Source organism: Dama dama, chromosome 3, assembly GCF_033118175.1.
Source record: "Dama dama isolate Ldn47 chromosome 3, ASM3311817v1, whole genome shotgun sequence".
Classification (NCBI taxonomy): domain Eukaryota; kingdom Metazoa; phylum Chordata; class Mammalia; order Artiodactyla; family Cervidae; genus Dama; species Dama dama.
The window spans coordinates 70,929,795-70,955,103 of NC_083683.1; the positions used below are offsets into that span (position 1 = coordinate 70,929,795).

Here is a 25,309-nt window from a genome sequence, read left to right on the forward strand (position 1 = left end):
CTTTAGCACCCAGAACTGTGCCTGGAATTTTTGAAAGTAATTACACCAAGTATTTTTTGAAAGAATCTGAAAATTTGTGAACTAAAATATGGCATCATCTCTGAGGACCCACTGGAGCAGAGAGCTGCATGTTCGTTCCCCTTTCAAGAGGAAAATCTGACGACTGCTCCCTATCTAGAATCAAGTGTTTAGGTTGAACCCACAGACTACAAAGCATTTTAGGGCCTGATTGCCTATAACATATGACAAAGGATAAAGTCTGCTTCAGGTGTTGGTAAGTAAGACAGAGCAAAAGTGAAGCATTTGCTGTCCCAGTCAATAGAGTCGTGGATACGAGGGTGAACAGCGGTCAGGGCGTGCTCCGTGCAGTTGGTGACGGGGCTCAGATTCTCCTTTCCTTTAGCAGTGAGGCCATGAAAATCCTGGCAATCTGTTACAGAGGAGGGGGAAAGTTAGAACTGTGGTAACACATTAACTTGAAAAGAAGTAGGAGGAAATACAAGGTACAAGCAATGTTGGGGGAGTGGGGGAGTGCAAGACAGGAAGAGAGTGGTTTTCCAGGTCTGAGGCTGGGTGGGGGCTGCTGGAGGCTGTTCAAGAGGGTGCAGGGCAGGGCTCAGGGCACAGGCTGTGCGGTCCCGCACTGCGGCCAGAGCCACATATGGCATAAGAAATGTGGTCAACCTGATTGAGATGCACAATAATATAAAAATTCACATTGGCTTGCAAAGACTTAGTGCAAAGAGAGAATGTAAAATATCTCAGTCGTAATTTTTTATATTGATTTGTTAAAATGACAGCATTCTGGATAGAGTCTGTTCTAAATTAAATTCACCTGTTGTTTTTCTTTAATGTGGCTATTAGAAAAATTGAAATTGCATATGTGGCTTACAGGTTGTGGCTAACATTGTATTTCTATTGGGTTAAAGTTGTCTTGAGCAACATTATGTGTGTGTGTATGTGTGTGTTTGTGTGTGTGTGTATATGCACGTGTTTGTGTGTGTATGTGTGTGTATATATGCGTGTATGTGTATATGTGTGTGTATGTGTATGTGTGTATGTGTGTATATGAGCGTGTTTGTGTGTGTGTGCGTGCGTGTGTGTGTACATGCATGTGTGTTTATATGTGTGTGTGTGTGTGTCTGTGTGTGTGTGTAACACACACACATGTATATTTGTGTGCATGCTCAGTCACTCAGTCATGTCCAAACATTGCAGGATTCAATTCATCACTCTGCCACTGACTTGCAGAGTAATCTTGGGAAATGACTCAATATCTCAGGCTTCAGTTCCCTTGTGTGTAAATGAGGGATAACCGCAGCACTTTCCTTCGAGGGTCACGAGAACTGACAGGGTTAATTCTGCCCCAGCACCTGGCACAGAGCTGGCATCTGCTGGGGTGCTGGGGCTCAGGGGACCGGACAGTCCGTGGAGCGGGAGGGACAGCAGCCAGTGAGCAGGCCTCCTGCTGTGCACACACGGGCTTGAGGAGTTAACAACGCCGCCACCCCACTCTGGGGGAATAGAGGAAGAACTCACAGTCTTCAAAGTGCTTTTGTCCGTAGCTCTCTTTCACCCCTGGGGACACTCGCCTCCAGATCCCCTCGAGTACATCCTGCCTATTGTCAGGGAAAACGGATGTTTTGTACTTTCCAGGTACTATGAGAACAACACGAATGCCAAAATGACTGAGCTTCCTTCTGAAACATAAGGTGAGAGAGTGTTAACCAAGGAAACGAGATCGATGTCTGACCTAATCAATCCCACCCCTGCTTAAGCAAAGAATGCCCAAGGCAAAATGCTCCAAGAAAGGCATCTGGGTCAGGGAAGAATATGAAGGCGTACACTCAAGCATCTTGGGAAGATGTTGAAGTAAAATGAGAAGGGCCAACACCCAGAGATTGCTTTCTGAAAAGCTTCGGGCCTGGGCTTTGATGCTGCCTCTTGCTGCCCATCCCGCACCGCTCTCTTACAGAGCCTCCCCGTCCGTGACAGCTCCTTGAGCCCCTGAGCCTCTTCCTCCTTACCCACTGCTGAGGTTAGAACTCAGCGTCTCTGTGAGGCCATCCTTGGCCTCTGCCCCAGGGAAAGGTAAGTCACCCCCTTGTCGGGGCCTCTGTGCACCAGCACACACTCACGTTCACATTTGCTGTACGCCCACCCCAGAGGTTTTCACCCACAGAACTGAGCTCAGATCCTGGCTCAACCTCACACTTGACCATAGAGAATCATCATGTCTTATGCATGAGTTTTCTGTGAGGAGCGGATAGAATGCTTGGCCCAGAGCTTTCCCTTTAACCCACCAAGGTTCAGTCTTCCCTTATGAGAACTGTCAGTCAGGTTTAGTGACTTAAGGTACTTAATTAATAAGGCAAATAATTTTTTAGTGACAGACTCTTATCTTTCACATGTGAAGTGTACATTACACACATAATATTCATGTATATTTTATACACATATATATCTTACAGAAATATATCCAATTTACTTGAAATTACATAGAAATCTTATAGGAGTGGCAATTAAGACCAAATTAATCCTAATACATTTTTCACATTCCCTAATGTACTACCTTATATTGTGAAAATATTTGGACATTCCATTTCCAAAGTTTCTCATTTTAGTTGCCATCTACATATCAGGAACCCAGGCTCACCATTCACAAATACATTCTTGGCCACAGTCAAGTCCTCCTCAGAGGTTGGGCCTTACCTCAGACTGTCAGAAAAAGCTTCTACCCCATACTTAGAAATGCAGTAGCCACCGCCAAATAGGGACAGTCTCCCAGCTGGACTAGAAACACTGACTGCTCTTCCCCTGGTCCTTCTGATCAGGGGAAGAAGGCTCAGGGCCACCTCGATGAGGCCAATCAAGTTCACATTCAAGATCTTGGAGAAGTCATCTTTGGTCAGCCATTCATTCGGGGCAACAGGCAGGAGGATGCCGGCATTGTTCACCAAACCCCAGAGGCCTGGGGTAGAAACAAACGGTATTAGTTAGAGACAGAAAACCCATCTGTGAATCATTTCAGTGTTCAAACCACATCCTCTTGAGGAAGATAAGCAATGAATCCAATAGGTTGGCAAATTATGTTTCACGTGTGCATGGTAAGTCACTTCAGTCGTGTCCAACTCTGTGTGGCCCCATGGACTGTGCCCGCCGGGCTCCTCTATCCAGGGCATTCTCTGGGCAAGATTACTGCAGTGTGTTGCCATGTCCTCCTCCAGGGGATCGTCCCGCCCCAGGGATCGAATGGCATGTGGCCTCCTGCATTGCAGCCAGATGCTTTCCTGCTGGCACCACCTGGGAAGCCTGATAAAGAATGTTAGTAGTGTTAGTTGTCAGTTGAGTCCAGCTCTGCGATCCTGCGGACTGAGCCCGCCAGGCTCCTCTGTCCCTGGGATTCTCCAGGCAAGGACACTGGAGGGGATTGCCATTCCCTTCTCCAGGGGATCTTCCTGACCCAGGGGTTGAACCTGGGTCTCCTGCACTGCAAGCAGATTCTTTACGGTTTAAGCTACAGGAAAGACCTAAAGTGTGTTAGTAAGTGTTAGTCACTGAGTCGTGCCGGACTCTGTGCGACCCCATGGATTGCAGCCCACCAGGCTCCTCTGTCCATGACATTTTCCAGGCGAGGATACTGGAGTGGGTTGCCAAGATGGTGGTAAATAGTAATGGATTTAAAAAGCTGGTGAGCATGACTGGGTGGGCTTTTGAGGACTGTTTGCCACCATACTGAGTGAGGTGGTTGGGACAAGCTTCCTAGTAAAATAGAGAACTGAGCAAGTTCTATTTTACAGAAGAAAAATGGGTCAAAGAACCATCTGGAGCTTAGGTAGGTTTAAGTGGGAAAAAAAAACAGCTGCAATAAATACTGCCAGGCAGGAGGATGCCTGGCCTGATGGAGGAACAGCAAGAAGACCAACGTGTCTGGGGCAGAAGGCAATAGTTGGGGGACAGCAGAGAGTCGGTCAGGGACGCAGTGGGATGCCAGATAATACAGTGCCTTGCAGGTCGTTTTAAAGAGTTTAGCTTTTACTTCAGGTGACAAAGGAAGCCATTGTAGGACTTTTTTTTTTTTTTTTTTTTTCTTTTTTCGCGATAGATCTTCATTGCTGTGAGCAGGTTTTCTCTAGTTGCGGCAAGCAGCGAGTGGGGGTGACTCTTTGCAGTGTACGGGCTTCTTGTTGTGATGGCTTCTCTTTTTTCGGGACACAGGCTCCAGGCACACGGGCTGTGGTGGCTCAGCTCGCAGACTCAGGAGTTGTGGTACATGGGCTTAGTTACTCTGCAGCATGTGGAACCTTCCCAGACCAAGGATTGGACCCGTGTCCCCTGCATTAGCAGGAGGATTCTTAACCACTGGGAAACCAAGGAAGTCCCATGGTAAGGTTTTGAGTAGAGCTGTGACATAATTGAATTTATTTTTTGAAAGGTACTCTGTGTCTGCTCTGTTGAACTGACAAAAGTTGATCCAGAAGCACCTGGAAGGATGTTATTGCAGTGATCCAGGCATGAAATGATGACGCCTAGAGCTGGATTGCTAGAACAGCTGTATCAAAGAAACAGAAAAACCTCTGAACAAATTTTAAAGACACAATATAAATCTCTGACTTTTTGAACATAGTGAGGGAGAGAAGTGACACCAAGAATGATTCTTCTGAAATGAACAACAGAATGAAGTTACGATTAATGAAATGGGAAAGGCTGGGAGGTGGGCAATAATCAGGTGTTTGGCACACGAAGGTTAAATTTGAGGTGTTTCTCAAGATATCCAATTGGAAGCTATTAGAAATTTGAGTCTGGAACTCAGGATAGAGATATGGCTTGGAAATAGAAGTGTAAATATCCTCAGTTCAGTTCAGTCTCTCAGTCGTGTCGGACTCTTTGCACCCATGGACTCCAGCACGCCAGCCTTCCCTGTCCATCACCAATTTCCGGAGCTGGCTCAAACTCATGTCCATTGAGTCAGTGATGCCATCCAACCATCTCATTCTCTGTCATCCCCTTCTCCTGCCTTCAATCTTTCCGAGCATCAGAGTCTTGTCAGACAAGTCAGTTCTTCGCATCAGGTGGCCAAAGTATTGGAGTTTCAGCTTCAGCATCAGTCCTTCCAATGAACATTCAGGACTGATCTCCTTTAGGATGGACTGGTTGGATCTCCTTGCAGTCGACAGCACTTTCAAGAGTCTTCTCCAACACCACAGTTCAAAAGCATCAATTCTTTGTCACTCAGCTTTCTTTATAGTCCAACTCTCACATCCATACATGACCACTGGAAAAACCATAGCTTTGACTAGGTGCACCTTTGTTGGCAAAGTAATGTCTCTGCTTTTTAATAGGGCCATCTGTCATAGCTTTTCTTACCCTAGATGTCCAAAAATTAAACCCTGAGAGCGTTCTACATTAAAGATCTGGGGGAAATGGAGAAACCAGCAAAGGAAACTGAGAGAAAATACTGAGACAAAGGAAATAAGTTGTAAGAGAATGGTGTTATGGAAACAAGGATAGAGGGTGTATCAAGAAGGGAAGATATGGAGAAAGTAGTCAAATGTTGCTATGGTGAGTAGAGTAAGGACTGAGAATTCCCTTGGGTGTAGAAGGTGGAGGTCATTGAATACCTTGATAAAAAGCAGTTTCGGAAGAGTGGGTGCATGACTGGAAACATTTAAGTAGAAAATAGGAAGAGGGATTGAAGGCTGTGAGCATAGACAAATCCACAGAGGAATATGGTGGTAACAAGAAAAAGATTTGGTGGTGGTGACTGGAGGTAGCAGTTAGGGGATGGCAAGATAGAAGAAATAGGTGGTGGAGAGCAAAACATTAATGGTTCAGCAGATAAGATAGAGGGTAGAACCACTGGAAGGGTGTGCTGAATGGGCTGAAAGGGATATGCTCTATTGTACAAGTGAGTGGACTGGATTTATACAGAAGGAAGGTAGGGTAGGCTGTGTTGGTACAGATGATGGTAGGTGGGTAGACGAGATAGGAAGAGTCTGGGGAAATTCTCTCCCAATTGCTTCAGTCTTTCTCAGTTAAGTAGGCCATCAGCCCAGAGCAAGGGTTTGAGGGAATAAGTTGGAGGTATGAAGAGAGGAAAAGTTTGAAATAGTTGTTTGGAAATTAGGAGAATGAAAGGAGTATAACCATATACAACAACAACAGCATAAAAGCTCACTAGAGGGTTGTGGTCATGAATTTTTCCACAAGGGCAGGCACGGGGCAGTGAGAGACGGTATTACCCAGGCTTGTGGTTTGACCAAGTACTACTAAGCGAGAAAAGGGGATGAGAGAGTGTCAGGCATATGCAATGGGGTGATCATAGTAACAGATCATGGAATGAAGACAGGTAATATCAAGGGGTGAGGATTTATGAAAAATACTTGGATCGATGGATTGGAAGTCCTGGTGGGTCTGAAAACTTGGGATCTGGGGGAGAGATGCAGTGAGCTGGAAAAAGTAGAGGTGGTTGTTATAAGAATGGGATGCAACTAAGATGTCTCAGGCTTCTAGGAAAGTAATGAGCCAAGCAGGCCTCAGCCCCATTGCCCTGTCTTTGCTTTGAAAACCTTGCTGCTGCTGCTGCTAAGTCGCTTCAGTCGTGTCCGACTCTGTGCGACCCCATAGACGGCAGCCCCCCAGGCTCCCCCATCCCTGGGATTCTCCAGGCAAGAACACTGGAGTGGGTTGCCATTTCCTTCGCCAGGAGATCTTCCCGGCCCAGGGATCGGACCCAGGTCTCCCGCATTGCAGGCAGACGCTTCACCTTCTGAGCCACCAGGGAAGACAAACTTAGTAACTCAAATATTAATTTTAACCAATATTAATTTTAATTAAAATATTAATTTTTAACCAATAAATTACTGTACCATCCTCGTGATTTTTTATACATCCTGGCATTTTCACACACACTGACCAAGAATTGCCAATGTTGGGCGATGTGCAGAGTAAACTGACCCAGGTGGCAGGGTCCTGGCAACAGGGCAGTAACTCAGAGAGAACGGATTGTAACTTACAAAAGTTAACACAGGGAAAGGTCTTAAATTTCATGTTCCTTCCTGTGTGTGTGTGTGCTAAGCCGCTTCACCCCAGGGACCATAGCCTGCCAGGCTCCTCTGTCCATGGGATTCTCCAGGCAAGACTTCTGGAGGGTTGCCATGCCCTCCTCCAGGGGATCTTCTCAACCCAGGGATCAAACCCACATCTCTTACATCTCCTGCATTGGCAGGCAGGTTCTTTACCACTATCACCACCTGGGAAACCCCTTCACATTTCTTTCACTGTCTCACAATTCCTGGTCTTCTCTCCACCACTCTCATAACCCAAAAAGACTGGAAGGAAGAGAATATACGCTCTTGTATTGTGAGAATGGTCTTTAAGTAATGATTCCCCAATATCAGTATTACTTTTTTTTTTTTAACAATATTCCTTTCTCTCCTTTATTCATTTTTTAGAACTTTGCAGAGGATGGGGATGTGAATAGAAAAGAAGTGACATCTGCCACAATTTATGTCCTTGGCTCAAAATCTCAACAGAGGCCACTCTCCACTTCAGAGATCCCATTCTCAAAAGGCAGGGAGTACCTGCTGCGTCTTACAGTGAGCTCCGAGCAGGGCCCTGTGATGACCCAGGTGGTGGGATGGGGGACAGGGTGGAGGAGAGTTCTGAGAGGGAACACATGTGCTTATAGCTGATTCATTTTGCAGTACAGCAGAGACCAACACAATGTTGGAAAGCAAGTATATCCCATTTTCTTTTAAGGGGAAGAGAGTGGGGATCTGTGCTGGGTGTTCACTGGTTCTTATGTGCCAGTGTCGTCCGGTTTCATAGGAGACTGTGTGTGTAAATAATGTATATGCGAATAGTTAAGACATCAATCATTCCCTCAAGAAATTTAAAATTGCTTGCAATAAAAGTTGTATTGGAAAAAGGGACTACGCTGGGTAATTAGTACAACCAAGATTAAATTCCAAAAAGTCAGAAAAGTGTGCGTAACTAGATTAAGAGAGAAGGCTTCAGCCAGGAGTGGCCTTTAAAGGAGAGGCTCTAATTCAGAGATGAAGAATGAAGAAAAAAGTGACCACAGGAAGCCATGGGCATCAGCAGTCCCCAAAGGCATCAGATTTAGCTCCTTAAGGAGGAGGCTTATTTCTGGAACATTGAGGGTGTGAGGTTTTGAGGCTTCAACCTTTCATTAACATATGGAGACTTATCTCTGAAAGGGTCAAACCCCCTTTTCATTTTTCTCTCGTTACTGTGGGAGAGGGAGAGAAAAGTGAAACTTCACAGGAGACATGCATCCTGGGGCTCAAGGAATTTTGGGGTGTTTGTAAAAATACTTGAGTCAGTAAAAAGTCCTTATTCACTCCAAGATCTTGAAACAACAGTGACCAAATAGAACACTTTTTGAAATAAATGATTACAAAATACATTGCAACCTAATTAATGGTTCATTGTTCTGTAAACAATTTAAGAGTTCAATTTTCTCACATCAGCAGAATTTCCAAGTGTTGGTAACGATAGCTACAGAGTCACAGCCAATCACCAATTAAAATGAATTATAGTTAGTTGTGATAGTTTTATTTCCAGCTCTAGTTTGTTTTCAAATAAAGCTTTATTTTAAAATTTACTTTTTAACTAAGAGAAAGTCTTTTCTCTACGTGGGTGTGGATGCATTCCCACGCCTTTGATCTGAGGTGCAGTGCGGGGCCTCTACAGCGACCAGCTGGACATTCAGCCTGAAGCAAGGCAATATCTCACCCTCTTTTATGTGGCCTCAGTAGCTATGTAGCTCAAATAAAAATTTAATAAGTTTTTTGGTCATGAATTGAAACTAGAAAATCATGCTGCTCTCAGTAATTGTGAACAAGCATGTTGCCAAAGTGCCCAAAGAAGACATTTAAACAGCAATGCCCCACCCCCCCACCAACAAAATGGTCCCAGAGCCTTTTACAAAAATAAGGATAAAGTGTCCTCCACCTGTGCCAACGACTGGAACACTTGCAGCTGAGAGGACCACACAGCATGGACAGAGGGAATTAATTCTTGATTTCCTTTCAGCACTGGGAGCAGAAGGGCTATGCAAGGAAGAAACTTGCAGAACTTGAGAGAAAGCAGCAGTTCCTTCAGGCTTCCCAGGTAGTGCTAGTGGTAAAGAATGCGCCTGCCAATGCAGCAGATGCAGAAGATGTGGGTTTGATCCCTGGAGTGGGAAGATCCCCTGGAGAAGGAAATGGCAACCCGCTGCAGTGTTCTTGCCTGGAAAGTCCCATGGACAGAGGAGCCTGGCAGGCTTCAGCCCACTGGGTCAGACACGACCTAGTGATTGAGCAGCAACAGCAGTTCCTTTATGCTGAGCGCAGCACGGGCAGAGGGACGGTCAACGTGCCTTTCCTTGGCTTCAGCCTCTCTCTCAGGGATCCCCTGTATTCAGAGTTCTTGCCCAGGATGCACATGGGTCAAGGCCAGGTGAGTGCAAGGAAGGGAGAAAGAACCAACACCTACAGCTATTAGTCTGCAGAATGCTCACTCAGCTGAAGGACACCACTTTCAGATCCCAAATGGTTGGCCCTGGACTTTCTTCTAGAAAATTGAGAAATCTGGCTGCTCCCTTGCCAAAGGTCAGGCACCTACTTAGCTTCACAGGAAGCCCTCTCTGCTGCTTGCCTGGGCTGTCTGAGAAACTCATGCCAGGACTGATAAGAGGGGACAGTACACACAGATTTTCCTTGGGTCTTGGTGACAAGAGTTTGGGTATACCTTGATCTCAATTATTTTCTCAAATTCACTGTCGGCACAGACTGAACAATAAAGACATTTCCAGAACCCTCCCTGTATACAGTAGGTTTTTCTGATTCTCACCATTTGCTAAGTTTGAGAAAGACAGGTTTATACTGTTCCCAAGAAAAGACATGTGAAATTATATATGAGCAACATAATGGCAGCCTGCTCGGGCAGAGTTAACATTTTTACTCTGGGTTTTCAGAGGACACCACACATGCAAATTACGGTTTCTGCACCACAGTCAACTCCTTCCCCTCATTGCCTTTCTAGCCTTCATCCTATCTTCCCTACCTATACATACTCTTACCTATTAAACATGCTTCCTCACTGTTTTACCTTCCGCTCTGACACACACATATTCCATACAACCTGACTTTTTTAGGCCAGTCCCAAATATGTTCACTTACTCCATGAATGCTAATGTATTTTGGGGTCTTCATGTAATTAAACGTGTCCCAAATATATCTTCACCCTGATCCCCAAGACTTTTCACCTGGCAGGATTTTTGTTAATTCTAAAACACTGAGGACAAAGCAGCCTATCCAATGGACAGACTTCCCCTGGCCATACCTCTGTCCCCCACACGCTCCTTCACCCACTCGGTGGCCGCAGCGACGCTCTCTGTCTTGGTGACGTCCAGGATCACCGTCTGCAGCCTGTCTGACGTCTGGTTCCTCAGCTGCTCGGCCCCCTGCTCCGTCAGACACCCAGCCAGGACCCTCAAGCCCCGCAGGTCCAGCTGCCTGGCCAGCAGGTTCCCGAAGCCCGAGTCACAGCCCGTGATGAAGACGAACTTGTCCCGGAGGTGGGTCACCACCTGCCTCTCCCGGTACCAGCGCAGGAGGTAGTAGAGGCCCACGAGGACCGCCAGGTGCAGCCACAGGGAAGGCAGAAACCTGTCCTTCCCTTTAAGAAAAAAGAAAATTCTTCCAGACTCAAACAGGTTAACGTATGTTTGCCTGCTTTTTTATTGTTTTCTAGTTTACCCTTAATCTACTCAATTTAGTTAATGACTCCTATAAAGATTAACTTTCGATATAATAATTCTGAAGTTTGGTTATTTAAGAGGCTTTTGAGGAATGTATTTGGAAATAGGAAAGCAGGATGATTCTATCAGGTTTAGGAATTAATATGAAACTCCTATTCTGGTCAGGCTGTTTTAAAAAAGGAATATCTGACAAAAATTTAGATGTATTGATATTAGGTAAAGAAAGGAGATAATGAGTCAGTTGGCAACTTCAAGCATTCAGAAATAGATACATCTTGATTCTTCAAAATTGAGTTTGTCAAAATTAAAAGTGTTGCTATTAAGATATGCAGACTGCAAATTGGTTTTTCCTTCTTTGTTCTCTCCTCCTTTAAACAAACAAACAAAAAAATACATTTAAGCAACTTTATAGAATAGAGATCATAACTATAATTAATTTAATCTTAATTTTATCTGATATTTAATGTTCAATTCAAAAGTATTAATTTATTTTAACATCCCTATTATGTAAAGACAGTGAAGGGGAAAGATAAATAAGTAAATATGCATACTTAAGATCAAGAAGGGAAACTCAAGAAATACACGAAAACTATTGTAAAAACACTAAGAAGTGATAACTAGATGCTGGGAGGAGAGCAGGATGAATGGGTAAAAGGTAGACAATTTTTAGGACAGTGAAACTATTCTAGATGCTAGTGCAATGGTGGGCATGATCTCAGACAGCCAGCAATGAGCAGTACTGAAAAGAGTTCTTTGTTCCCTGCCTGAAAGTTGAACCGGGGTAGCCTGGATGAAAACTGGAAACCCTGGTCACTAGACCTCCAGGGGATAGAAGCCAGAAGCACATTTTTCCTGGCTCTTACTCCCATGGAAAGCAAGGATGTTTCAAGGAGGCAAAAACTGTAAAAATAGGTACAAAGTTTATTTTTGCAGACACAGCATTACTTGTAGGAGAGCATACAGAGAAACTATTTAAGACAGAAGCAAGGTAGATATTACACACCCAAAGAAAAAGAGTGTGGGCATCCTATCTAATGAGGAGGAGCCCAGTAAAGAGGTGACTTAAATCACTTATATAGGATGATCTTTCCTGGTCTTTGTTCACCTTTAGCCAATTATCTTGTTGTGTTTTTTTTTTCCCCACACCTGATTGGTTCTAGGACCCTCTGCAACATTCGAGCACAACTATTTGCTAAGATGGACCCCACCACAGAGGCCTGTGGGTGTATGTCCACACTAATTCTGGGTGGCACCCCCTCCCTTTTTGACCCCCAAGGGGCCTTCCTCCACGTGTTCAGACAGCGGAGCTTTTCTTGACCTCAGGAGGGGTCATTTTATCTCTTCACTTCAGCAGAGCTCAGCTTCTACCACTAGCTTTGTTCTTGGAGTGTCAGGGTGGGAAAAAAAAAAGCTTCAATTCTACTCCACTTGACAAACACTAGCTGTCCAGGCCACAGGCCCACCTATCTCCTACCACAGATACCTGTCATTATATATTTGTTAAAAATCACAGAAGGTATGACACGAAGAGTGCACCCAGTGTAAGCTATAGACTACAGGTGATAATGATGTGTCCATGTAGGTTCATCAACTGTAACAAATATACTATTCTGGTGTGGGACATTTCATAGTGAGAAAGGCTATCATGCATGGGTTCAGAGTGTATATGGGAACTCTATACTTTCTATTTAATTCTGCTGTGAGTCTGAAACTTCTCTAAATTTAAAATAAAAAGAGAGAGAGAGAAAGATAAAAGCCATGAGATGTACCAAGATCAAAGAGGAAAGATAGATTATATCTGGCTGTAGAAATGAAAGCTATGAGTAACTTCTAAAGGGCTGAGACTCTCCCAGAGTAACTTTAATTGATATTTCTCTTAGAGAATTCATATTCATGTACCCGACTGCCTTCTTGACATCTCTGTTATACAGAATCACAGGTTCATAAAAATGGTAACCTATAAAATATAAAATACAACACTCAAATAGAAATAACATATCAGATTTAACATCTTGAAAGAGAACCATTATTCATCTTCCTGCCCCAAATTACTTCCTTCTTAAATCTTTCTTATTTTAATAAATAGCATCTCTCCACCCAGTTACACAAACCAGACACCTGAGTCATTCCTAACCCTTCTTTCTCCCTCAGGCTCCATGTGCAATCCAGATGTTGATTAGATGTACCTTTTTTTTTTTTTTAATTGGGGTATAGTTGCTTTACAATGTTGCATTAGTTTCTGCAGAACAGTGAAAAAAACTACATGAAGTGAAGTTGCTCAGTCGTGTCCGACTCTTATTGCGACCTCATGTACTGTAGCCTATCAGGCTCCTCTGTCCATAGAGTTTTCCAGGCAAGAATACCGGAGTGGGTTGCCGTTTCCTTTCTCCAGAGGATCTTCCCGACCCAGGGATCGAACCCAGGTCTCCCGCATTGCAAAGTAAAGCAGATGCTTTACCGTCTGAGGCACCAGGGAAGCCAAAGTGAAAGCCACTCAGTCGTGTCTGATTCTTTGCAACCCCATGGACTATAGGGTCCATGGAATTCTCCAGGCCAGAACACTGGAATGGGTAGCCTTCCCCTTCTCCAGAGGATCTTCCCAACCCAGGGATCAAACCCAGGTCTCCCGCATTGCGGGCGGATTCTTTGCCCGCTGAGACACAGGGAAGCCTAATATCCTAACACCGCCCGAACAGGGACTTGAACCCTGGACCCTCAGATTAAGTCTGATGCTCTCCCGACTGAGCTATATACACAAATCCTGGAACTCCCAGGTGGCGCAGCGGTAAAGAATCCGCCTGCCTCTGCAGGAGACGCAGGAGACGCGGGTTTGACCCTCGGGTCAGGAAGATCCCCTGGTGAAGGAAATGGCAACCAAGTTCGGTTCAGTCGCTCAGTCGTGTCCGACTCTTTGCGACCCCATGGACTGCAACACGCCAGTCTTCTCTGTCCATCACCAACTCCCGGAGCTTGCTCAACCCGCTCCAGTGTTCTTGCCTGGGAAATCCCGTGGACAGAGGAGCCTGGTGGGCCACAGTCCATGGGGTCACGTGGAGTCCGACACAGCTGAGCGACTGAGCATGCGCGCATCATATATCCGCTCTTCTCTGCTTTTCCTTCCCGTTCGGGCTTTCCTGGTGGCTCAGTCTGTAAAGCGTCTGCCTGCGATGCGGGCAACCCGGGTTTGATCCCTGGGTCAGGAAGACCCCCTGGAGAAGAAAATGGTGACCCACTCCAGTACTCTTGCCTGGAAAATCCCGTGGACAGAGGAGCCTGGCGGGCTACAGTCAATAGGGTTGAAAGAGTCAGACGCGACTAAGCAGCTTCTCTCTCCGGTTTAGGCCATCACAGAGCATGGAGTAGAGTCCCCTCCACTGCGTCTTATTGATTCTGCTTCTAAAATAAGCCTAGAATCCAACAACTTCTTTCCATTTCCACAGTCTATCCAGAGACTCTACCACGCCTAGGCTGAACCTTAAAATTGTCCCTCAAACAAGATTCAATGGTCTCTGAATCCTGCTTGATTTTCTGTAGTCCTTCTCCACCCAAGGGTTGGAGTAGTCTCACAAAGCTACAACGCAGGTCGCGTCTCCCCGGCATGGCTTCCTTTTGTCCTTAGCACAAAGCCTCCTATCAAACCAGTGACAAGGCCTGATGGGACAAGTCCCTTCTTCAGCTCACACCCTGTTCTCCCTTGCTCACTGCTTCCAGAGTATGGAAGATGCCCTGTGACCTCTATGCTGGACGCTGTTTTCCCCAGTCTTCATCTGAATAAACATCTAGTCATTTTCATTTCTTGACTTTCAGTACATCTGGACTGTTCTGACCCAGCAATTCGAATTAGTCAGACCTTCCGGGATCACTTCTCATCATTCATTTGTCTTTCCAGCTGATAAAGAAGGGTCCGCAAAAGACAATATGCACCAACAGGATATCAGAACTGAGCACGGTGCCTTTACTGTAACTGTAACAGCCAAAGATACTAGAGAACTGTGAACTTTGAGCAAATGGGGTATGTCAGATCCTGGTTAGACCTAAGTGAAGAATCACTACTGACTAAAGAACAGTGGAGCTTGTTTTAACCAATCACACATGGACTTCTACCCAAGCCACACAGGCTTTCCTTACTGTGCATACCTGCAATGAACTCCTTTTTAGCACATGAAGATATCCAACTTCTGTCTTCTGTGAGGCTCCTTCTGAGTTTCTACACTGCTGCCTGTTCCGCTACCCACATTTTGTTGGATTTTTCTAAGTGGTCTTTTTCCTTAGTCTACATAGTAGTTATCAGAGTTTGTAATTATGTATCTATTTGTGTCTTTAGTTATTTAATGTATGTCTCCCCTGCAAGGCTCCAGGAGGGCAGGGGCAGTGTCTATTTCGTCTCCAGCTCAATCCCCAGAACCTGACTCACATAGAAACCAACCAATTTTTTCTTACTAAAAGAATTATTTTAATGAAAATAATGAGCCTATTAAGCTTTCATTATATGTTTCCATTCTTTTTCTTATTATAAATTGTGTTGCTACTCAGCCATTAAAAAAGAATGAAATAATGCTATTTGCAGCAACAAAGCTCAACATTCAGAAAACTAAGATCATGGCATCTGGTCCCATCACTTCATGGCAAATAGATGGGGAAACAGTGGAAACAGTGTCAGACTTTATTTTTCTGGGCTCCAAAATCACTGCAGATGGTGATTGCAGCCATGAAATTAAATGACGCTTATTCCTTGGAAGGAAAGTTATGACCAACCTATATAGCATATTAAAAAGCAGAGACATTACTTTGCCAACAAAGGCCTGTCTAGTCAAGGCTATGGTTTTTCCAGTGGTCATGTGTGGATGTGAGAGTTGGACTGTGAAGAAAGCTGAGTGCCAAAGAATTGATGCTTTTGAACTGTGGTGCTGGAGAAGACTCTTGAGAGTCCCTTGGACCACAAGGAGATCCAACCAGTCCATCCTAAAGGAGACCAGTCCTCGGTGTTCATTGGAAGGACTGTTGCTGAAGCTGAAAGTCCAATACTTTGGCCACCTGATACGACAAGCTGACTCATTGGAAAAGACCCTGATGCTGGGAGGGATTGGGGGCAGGAGGAGAAGGGGACGACAGAGGATGAGATGGTTGGATGGCATCACCAACTCAATGGGCATGAGTTTGTGTAAACTGCGGGAGTTGGTGATGGACAGGGAGGCCTGGTGTGCTGCTATTCATGGGGTCACAAAGAATCGGACACGACTGAGCGACTGAACGGAACTGAGAGATTATCATAGTAAGTGAAGTAAGCCAGAAAGAAAAAGACAACTATTTTATGATATTGCTTAAATGTGGAATCTTAAGAAAAAAAAAAAAAGATAAAAATGAACTGATATACAAAACAGAAATAGACTCACAAACATAGAAAACGAACCTACGGTTGCCAAAGAGGAAATGGGGGGTAGGGATAAATTAGAAGCTTGGGATTAACATAAACGCACTACTGTATATAAAGGAGGCAACCAACAAAGACCTACTGTGAGCGAAGCAAACTGTACTTAATGTTTGTGACAACCTGTGAGGGAAAGGAATCTGAAGAAAATATATATGCCTGTGTCATTGAGTCACTTTGCTGGACACACATTGTAACACAATAAGGTAAATCAACAATGATTTTTGTGAGTCAACGTTGTAAGTCAACAGTGATTTGACTTTTAAAAATGAATAACAAAATAAAATAATATTTAAGTTTTTATTGAAGTATAGTTGATTTACAATGCAGTGCCATCTCTGCTGTATAGCGAAGTGACTGTTATACACATACAGACGTTCTTTGTTTAATATTCTCTTGGGTTATCACAGGATATGGATATAGATGTCTGTGCTCAGCAGTAGAAACTTGTTGTTTATCCATCCTGTACATAGTCATTTACATCTTCTAATCCCACACCCCCACTTCTTCCCTCCCCTGCCTGCTTCCTCCTTGGTAAGCACTAGTCTGTTCTCTATGTCTACGAGTCTGTTTCTATTGTACAGATAGGTTCATTTGTGTCGTATTTTAGATTCCACATATAAGTGGTATCATGTGGCATTTGTCTTTCTTTTTCTGATTTACTTCATTTAGTATTATAACCTCTAGCTGTATCCATGTTGCTGTAAATGGCATTATTTCCTTCTTTTTATGGCTGAGTAGTATTCCATTGCATAATAATATTTAAAAATAATATAATTCCTTTGAGGAAAAAGAAGTGGAGAAGGGTGGGGTAAAGTATTAAAGAAAGTCAAAGAGAGCATAGCTGAGGTTAAATTGAACAGGAACATGAAAATCACTGCAGAGCTGGGATTTGGACTGGTGACCAACCCCCACATTGACCAGATGTCAGATTTCACAATGATTCCTCTTGTGCAGTTATTCTCAGGTTTTTTATTCCACTGTTTTTTGATCCCATTTTGCCTGCCTGACTCCATCCCCCAAATGGGCATTGCTCAGGGTCAAAAGGGAATTTTCCAACTAGAAAGAGTTCCCCTCACCAGGAACAGAATAGCAGGGTAAGCAACCAGCTTCCTCAGCCTTTTGGGGTGCTGCACAAATATCCCATGTTCGTTTCAACCCACCCAGACCAAAAAAGCTGAGATGTATAGAAATATCGAGGAACAAGGAAGAAAAGCAGGGGCTGCCAGTAGCAGCCACACAGCAGGAGCGATCACGGTCCACAGTGACCTGCTCTCCAGCAGATTTCAACAGTCACCCTGGAGATTACACAGGTTTTCACCCTGTACTCTGTGCCACCCCATGACCCAGCACTCCAGAGTGCCCCCAACGGCAGGTGAAAGTCTTCCCTTACTGAAGTCAGCCCACAAAGTCTGGAGGAAGGGACTGCTTCTTCAAATGCACAGACATCTGCACAAGGCTACAAGGATCACAAAGAATCAGGGAAACATGACTCTACCAAAAGATTACAGTAAACCTCTCGTAACTGGCCCTGAAGAAATGAAGATGTGGGAACTGCCCAACAAATAGTTCAAAATAATAGATCTAAAAGATGCTCACATTGCTACAAGAGAACACAGATAATTTAATGATATCAGAAAAATAGTACAAGAACAAAATGAAAAGTTCAAAAAAGAGAAAACAAAACAAAAGAACCAAACAGAAATCTTGGAGCTAGAGAACAGAATGATTGAACAAAATAATTTGATAGACAATTCCAGCAGCAGACTTAATCAAGCAGAAGAAAGAATAGATGAGCCTGAAGATGGATCAGTTGAAATTATCCAGGGAAGCAGAAAGAAAATTAGGCTTTAAGCTCTGAATCAGCCTCACCCACCAGTGGGCAGATGACAGCCCCAGAACAACTGTAGCCACTCACATCCAACCAGCCCACTCACAAGCAGACCCTGGGACTAGCTGAACCCCAGCCTCACACACCAGTGTGTGAACATCAGCCCCAGTACCACCACCGCCCTGTAGCCTGGGGGCCCAACTCACCCACCAGCAGACCAACACAAGTTCTGGGAACCCCAGACCTTGCAGCCATCATCAGGAACTGGCCCCACCCACCAGTGATTTGATACCAGCTCTGGGGCCTCCTGACCCTGAAGCCAGACACCAAGAGATGGCTCTGCCTGCCGGTGGGCTGGCACAAGCACCAGGGCCTGGTGGACAGGCACCGGCCCTGGGGTCTGCTGAACCCAACCCTCCAGTTAGTGACAGGGTCCCCGGGGCTCCTCGCCCGCTGCCTTGTGCCCCAAATCTTTAACAAGTAGCCAGCAGTCTCTGCACAAGGCAGAGCCTAGCAACCGACCAGACCAGGGGCCAGCCAACCCTACCAGATTGCTCAAAGTGTCACCCACCGCAACAGAAGGACCCATGCGGTCCACTTACAGGGAACTCTGAGAGCACATAGCTCTGGGGACAAGAAGAAAATATGCTGCTGGGATACATAGGACTTCTTCTACAAAAAGCCGTTTCTCCAAGGCAGGGAAATACAACCAGATATAATACATGAAAAAAATATTAATACATGAATACAAAATATTAATACATGAAAACATATGTTAATACCCGAAATCAAAAAATGGTAACTTAGGCAAAAATGAGGCAATAGCCTCATTAACAAATGAAGAAACAAAATAAAATCCCAGAGGAAGAAGATCTAAGTGAAGTAGAGATAGATAATCTACCCAAGACAGGGCTCAACGCAGTGATCATTATCAAAGTGGGGTTTCACTGGTAGCCTAGTGGTTAAGAATCTGCCTTCCAATGCAGAGGATGCAGATTCTATCCCTAGTTGGGGAACTAAGATCCCATATGCCGTGGGGCAACTAAGTTTGTGCACTGCAGCTAGAAAGCTTGCATGCCACAGCTAGAGAAGCCTGCTTACCACAATGAGGAGCCCACAAGCCACAACTAGAGAAAGCCCTTGGGCTGCAGCAAAGAGCCTGTGTGCCACAACAGAGACCCAGCACAGTCAAAAAAATGATTTTTTTTTTTTTTTAAGGAAAATAGACATTGGAGCAGAGCAGACAATGGCAGCCCACTCCAGTACTCTTGCCTGGAAAATCCCATGCACGGAGGAGCCTGGTAGGCTGCAGTCCATGGGGTCATGAAGAGTCGGACACGACTGAGCGACTTCACTTTCACTTTTCACTTTCATGCATTGGAGAAGGAAATGGCAACCCACTCCAGTGTTTTCGCCTGGAGAATCCCAGGGACGAGGGAGCCTGGTGGGCCGCCGTCTACGGGGTCACACAGAGTCGGACATGACTGAAGCGACTTAGCAGCAGCAGCAGCAGACGTTGGAGACCATCTGCACCATTGTGTATCATCAAAGGTTTGGCGACAAATTTTCAAGGAGCCTGACCCAGATATCTTAGGAAAATTGTCTCATCAGATGTCATCTGCTTCGATTCCAGGAAATCTTTACTTTTAGGTTAACAGATGATGTATAGGTCCAGTCAAATTTCAGTCCTTTCTTTAAGTGTATCACACGAATCCAGGAGTCTATTCCTTGGGGTTTGGTGGCACAGGTGCTGCTTAGCAATACCTGATAGGGACCTCTCCAACAAGGTTGAAAGGAGTTATTCTGAAGGTATCTTTTGCAAAAGATGCAATCTCCAGTTTCCAACTTGTGGTACTTAAGGTCTTCACCTCCTGCGAGTGCACTGTGAAAAGCCTGCTCTACCAAAGCATGGTGATTTTTCATAGACACATTCAGGCCTTTGCAATACTGGAACATCTCTCCTTTTGTCGGTTGTGGGTCACAATAAGTAAAAGGGCAAACTGTGTTTGGTGTCCTGTGCTCTCTCAAGGGGCGAGAGTTTATGAGTTCCGAAAGAGGCAGATGCAAGATAAAAAACGACCAACATCAATGCTTTTGGCCAACGTATTCGGAGAGTCTCTACAAATTTTGCCAAATGAGTTTTAATAATGCAGTTGGTGCATTCAACTAAGCCAGCCAATTGAGGATGGTAATCATAGTAAAGGTGTTGTAAAACTGGCCAAACAGTGCAAACTTGCCAAAGTATCTGGCCAGTAAAATGGGTTCCTTGATCACTATGTAGTTTGAGAGGAGTTCCCCAGGTAGGGATAATGTTTTCCAAATGGAATTTAGTCACAGAAGAGGCAGAAGCCTGCTTGCCAAAGAAGGCTACAGTCCAGTGTGAAAACATACAGATAATGACTAAAACATATTTATATCCACTGGACATGGGAAGTTGTAAGAAATCCATATGCCAGACCTCGATGCTCCATTAGGCAGTTTAAAATGTCAGAGAGCAGGCCAAACCAAGTGGGTACCCAATTCTACCCACCAGCAGGCTGTCACAAGCCCCAGGACACGCTTGGGCCCAGCCCCACCGACCAGCCTGTCCGCAGTTGTTGCCTTGTCCCAACAGAAAGGTCCATGCAGCCCAAGTAGGGACAGCCTTAGAGAATACAGCTCTGATGACCAGAGGGGAGTGTACTGCTGGGCCCCAAGGGCCTCTCCTCCATAAGGCCACTTCTCCAAGATTGGGAAATGTAGCCAACCTACCTATTAGTAATCCATAGAAATAAAAACAGAAAACTAGTCAAACTGAGGATGCAGAGGTAGATATTCCAAATGAAAGAACAAGACAAAACCCCAGAACAACTAAGCAAAGTGGAGACAAGCAATCTACCCAGTAAAGAATTCAAGGTAAAGTTCATAAATATGCTCAACAAACTTGGAATAAGGATGGATGACCATGGTGAGAAGTTTAACAAAGAGTTAGAAAATATACAGAAGAACCAAACAGAGCTGAAGGGCACAATAATTAAGTTTAAAACACACTAGAAGGAGTCAACGGTAGATAATACGGACGAATGAATCAGTGAATTTGAAGAGAATAGTAGGAATCACCAAAACTGAACAGAAAATATGTTTACTGTCAACGTAAATACGGGCAGCTTTGTCCCGGGCTAAAGTGCAAGCCTATGTAAGAGCATTTAATTCAGACAGCTGGGCCAGAGTTGCTGTTAGTTAAAGATACTGTCTTAACAACATCAAAGGAAGTTGCAGCAGCATACTTAGCAGTGTTTGCATCATCACCTTTTAAGTAAGAACCATCAGGGACCATAAGAAGTCAGTGTTACCTAAAGGTATTTCCTGTAGATCATCGCAGGAGTCAGAAGATGATCTGTCAGCCTTAAGACACTGTGATGGACTTTGTTGGTAATGAAGGGGAAAAAGCCAAAGGGGATGAAAACATACCAAACTTCCAGTTAAAACTACATCAGTCACGGGGATATATCATACAGCATGCCAATTCTATCAACACTGCATATTGAAAGTTGCTAAAAGAATAAACCTTTCAAGTTCTCAGGACAAGAGAAACAAATTCTGTAGCTGTGTATGGGGATAAATGTTAACCAGATTTATTGTGGTGATCATGTCACAGTATAAACAAATGTGAGATCATTACACTGTACACCTAAAACTAATCTAATGTGTAATATACACATTATCATGTATGAATCTAAGGCATAATGTCAATTATATCTCAATTTTTAAAACAGAATAACAGGTATAAAATGAGTTCTGCTGAAATATGGACATGGAGGTATTTTTAATCCTTCCCTGAGCATCATTTAAATTTATGTAATTTTTATTAAAATAATATCAAAAATGAGTAGCAAGGTTAAGATTACCACAATATAAAAGAGTAATGTGAGGGGCAGTTAACAAAAAGACTTCATAAGAGTTGAGGTGACTGACTGAGAAATGTTGAGTGTGGTGAGAGTTCAGGAAGGATTCTACTGACGTGTACAAATGCTATTTTTAAAAATGGGTAACCAGCAGGGACCTGCTGTCCACCACAGAAGCTCTGCTCGACATCCTGTAATAGCCTAAGTGGGAAAATCATTTGAGAAAGAACAGATGCATGTTATGTATAATTGAGTCATTTTGCCGTACACCTGAAACTAACACGACCTTGTTAATCAGCCCTGCTCCATATGAAAGTTAAAAAAGAGTTTACTTTCAGTGAGAACGGTCTTAGTACTACATGAGCATTGGGATAACAGGGTATGGGATAAAACGTTATTTATTGCTCAGGCCTGAACAAACCTCCACCCTCGATCCTTAGGTTTTCTTACTGTCAAAATAGGAATGTTGTAGGGGCTAGTGCAAAGGAATAATGAGGCCTTGAGCCTTGTAACAGCAGCATCAGAGCCTTGTAATCTTCTATTATGAACTTTATGCCTTGGAGGCTTTCTTTACTGACAGGGAATTGATTAATTCTGGGAAGAGGTTTTGAGAGACCTATTTGAATTTTGATGGGAGATGCACTGTAAATTTTGCCAACATCATTTGGAGATTTTACCCGTAAGAAGGATGGTAGTTGATTCAATAAACACAAACGCTGGATGTTTCCAGAATCAGCTCTAGTACTATCAGAAATAGAACAAGTAAAAGATGTCAAAATGCCATTCAATTCACCTGATGGTTTACTTTGATGACTATTGTCAAATTCTAGAATTATTTCCTCCTTTTGGGAGAAAGAAATTCTGGTGTAATACTTCTAAGAAGTCTCAAATACAGAATGAATATCAGAATGGACAGGGGCAGAGTTCCTAAGGGAAAAAAGGTGTGTCTCTGTCAAAGGGTCTAAACAAAGGTCTAAACCTATTTGGTTCAGATCAGGCCCTCCTGAGGCTCATTAAAGACCTCCACTGTTTGAACTGTTTGAGTTCTCTGAGGCAGTGGCCACTTTACAGTAGTGGGACTGAGCATCAAGAACGCGGCTGCAGTGTCGGTTAGGACTGGGAGAAATTAATCCCCACTCTGGAGAAATGATTCGCAAAGGTGATTAAGAAGGAGGGCTGGAAAGAGCACCTGTAGTTCCTTGGAGCCCCATCCGTAAGAGTTGGGAGGAAGTTGGAAAGTGATTAAATTTGGAACAGTCTCTTTCCCAATATCCTGGATCTTTGCAAAAATAGTAGAAAATAGGAGGGTTTAGTTTCATTTAGGAGCCTTCATTTTCCAGAGTTGAAGATTAAGAATTTTGGTGGTCTTCCTTAGAGATGACTCATCTAGAGAGTGGAAGAGAGCTGCTTTACCAAATTAACAAAATCTGGAGTGGACATAGTTTCTGATTCCATCCTGGTCCTTCTTACTAAGAGGGAAAGCTCCTGGTTTACCCCTTGGACGAAAGACCAGAATTTTCCTTAAAAACAATCTGAAGTTGATTAAAGTAGTGATGAACACGTTCATCAGTTTTTTGTGTGGAAGCCTGAATTTGGTTCCAATCAACAAGATTTGGAAAAGCCCTGGGCTCAACGCCTCAAACAAGAGTGGTCTGCACTGAAAAATAAACAAATGGAATCTGTGTGTGCGTGCTAAGACACTTCAATCGTGTCTGACTCTTTTCCACCCTGTGGACTGTAGCTTACCAGGCTCCTCTGTCCATGGAATTCTCCAGGCAAGAATACTGGAGTGGGTTGCCATGCCCTCATCCAGAGGACCTTCCCCACCCAGGGATCAAATCTGCATCTCTCCTGCAATGGCAGGTGGGTTTTTCTTACCACTAGCCCCACCTGGGAAGCCCCAAATAGAACCTAATTAGACTTAAAAATTTTGCACAGCAAAGAAAACATGAACAAAATGAAAAGACAACCTACTGAACGGGAGAAAATATTTCTTGATGATATGACCAATAAGAGGGTCATATCCAAAATATATAAACAGTTCATACAACTTAACATCAAAAAAAGCCCAACCTGATTAAAAAATGAGAAGACCTGAATAGACAAAAAGCATACAGATGACCAGCAAACACATGAGAAGATGGTCAGCATCATTAATCATCAGAGAAAGACAAATTAAAACCACAATGAGATATGACCTCACCCCCGACAGAATGGCTGTTATCAAAAAAGACACAAGTAACAAATACTGGCAAGGATATGGAAAAAAGAGAACTCTTGTGCACTGATAATGGAAATACAAGTTGGTGTAGCCACTGTGGAAAACAGAACAAACTAGTGGTTATCACTTGGGAGAGGAGTATATGCCTGCTCAGTCACTCAGTTATGTCTGACTCTCTGTGACCCTATGGACTGTAGCCCGGAAGGCTCCTCTGTCCATGGAGTTCTCCAGGCAAGAATACTGGAGTGGGTTGTCATTTCCTCCTCCTTGCGTCAGGGGATCTTTCTGATGCAAGCATGGAACCTGCATCTCCTGCATTGCAGACAGATTATTTGCCACTGAGCCGCAGGCTGAGGAAGCCTGGAGGGGAATATTTGTTAATGTTGTTCAGTTGCTAAGCACGTCTGGCTCTGCTGCCCCATGAACTGCAGCACGCCAGGCTTCCTTGTCCTTCACCATCACCTGGAGTTTGCTCAAATTCACGTCCACTGGGTTGGTGATGCTGTCTAACCATCTCATCCTCTGTCACTTCCTTCTCCTCCTACCCTCAATCTTTCCCAACACCAGGATCTTTCCCAATGAGTTGGCTCTTCGCATCAGGTGGCCAAAGTATTGGAGCTCCAGCTTCAGCATCAGTCCTTTCAATGAATATTCAGGGTTAATTTCCTTTAGGATGGACTGGTTTGGCCTCCTTGCAGTCCAAGGGACTCTCAAGAGTGTTCTCCAGTGGGAGAAGAGGGTGGGATGATTTGAGAGAATAGCACTGAAACATATGCATTGCCACATGTGAAACAGATAACCAGTGTGAGTTTGATGTGTGATGCAGGACACACAAAGCCGGTGCTCGGTGACAACCTGGAGGGGTAAGGTGCAGAGGCAGGAGGGGGTGAACACGTATACCTGTGGCCGGTTCATGCTGAGGTGTGGCAAAAAACATCACAATGTTCTAAAGTAATTATCCTCCAATTAAAATAAAATAAATACATTAACAACAAAGAAGAGTCTCCTCCAGCACCACAATTCAAAAGCATCAATTTTGGGTGCTCAGCTTTCTTTATGGTCCAACTCTCACATCTGTACATGACCACTGGAAAAACCGTAGCTTTGACTACAAGGACCTTTGTCAGCAAAGTGACGTCTCTGTTTTTTAATACACTGTCTAGGTTTGTCATAG

The 25,309-nt window shown here is 44.1% G+C and overlaps 1 protein-coding gene across 1 annotated transcript; it reads right to left on the reverse strand.

Annotated features, from left to right (window-relative positions):
• Positions 1-233: 233 nt before the first annotated feature.
• Positions 234-25,050, reverse strand: LOC133043432 (retinol dehydrogenase 16-like). Its single transcript, XM_061124252.1, has 5 exons — positions 24,969-25,050; positions 10,354-10,689; positions 2,713-2,971; positions 1,540-1,700; positions 234-430 (listed from the first exon to the last, which is right to left on the reverse strand). Exons 1-5 carry the CDS (start codon positions 25,048-25,050, stop codon positions 234-236), a joined length of 1,035 nt encoding a protein of 344 aa, XP_060980235.1.
• Between the last annotated feature and the right edge of the window lie 259 nt (positions 25,051-25,309).

What these genes read in the sequence shown, in the direction of transcription:
- LOC133043432 (XM_061124252.1), bottom strand. Translation starts at nt 25,050, where the DNA reads ATGAACCGGCCACAGGTATACGTGTTCACCCCCTCCTGCCTCTGCACC. An exon ending in GGAGCGTGTGGGGGACAGAG is followed by an intron (nt 2,972 to 10,353) that starts GTATGGCCAGGG and finishes TTTCTACCCCAG; the next exon opens with GCCTCTGGGGTTTGGTGAAC. An exon ending in GCTTTTTCTGACAGTCTGAG is followed by an intron (nt 1,701 to 2,712) that starts GTAAGGCCCAAC and finishes CTTATGTTTCAG; the next exon opens with AAGGAAGCTCAGTCATTTTG.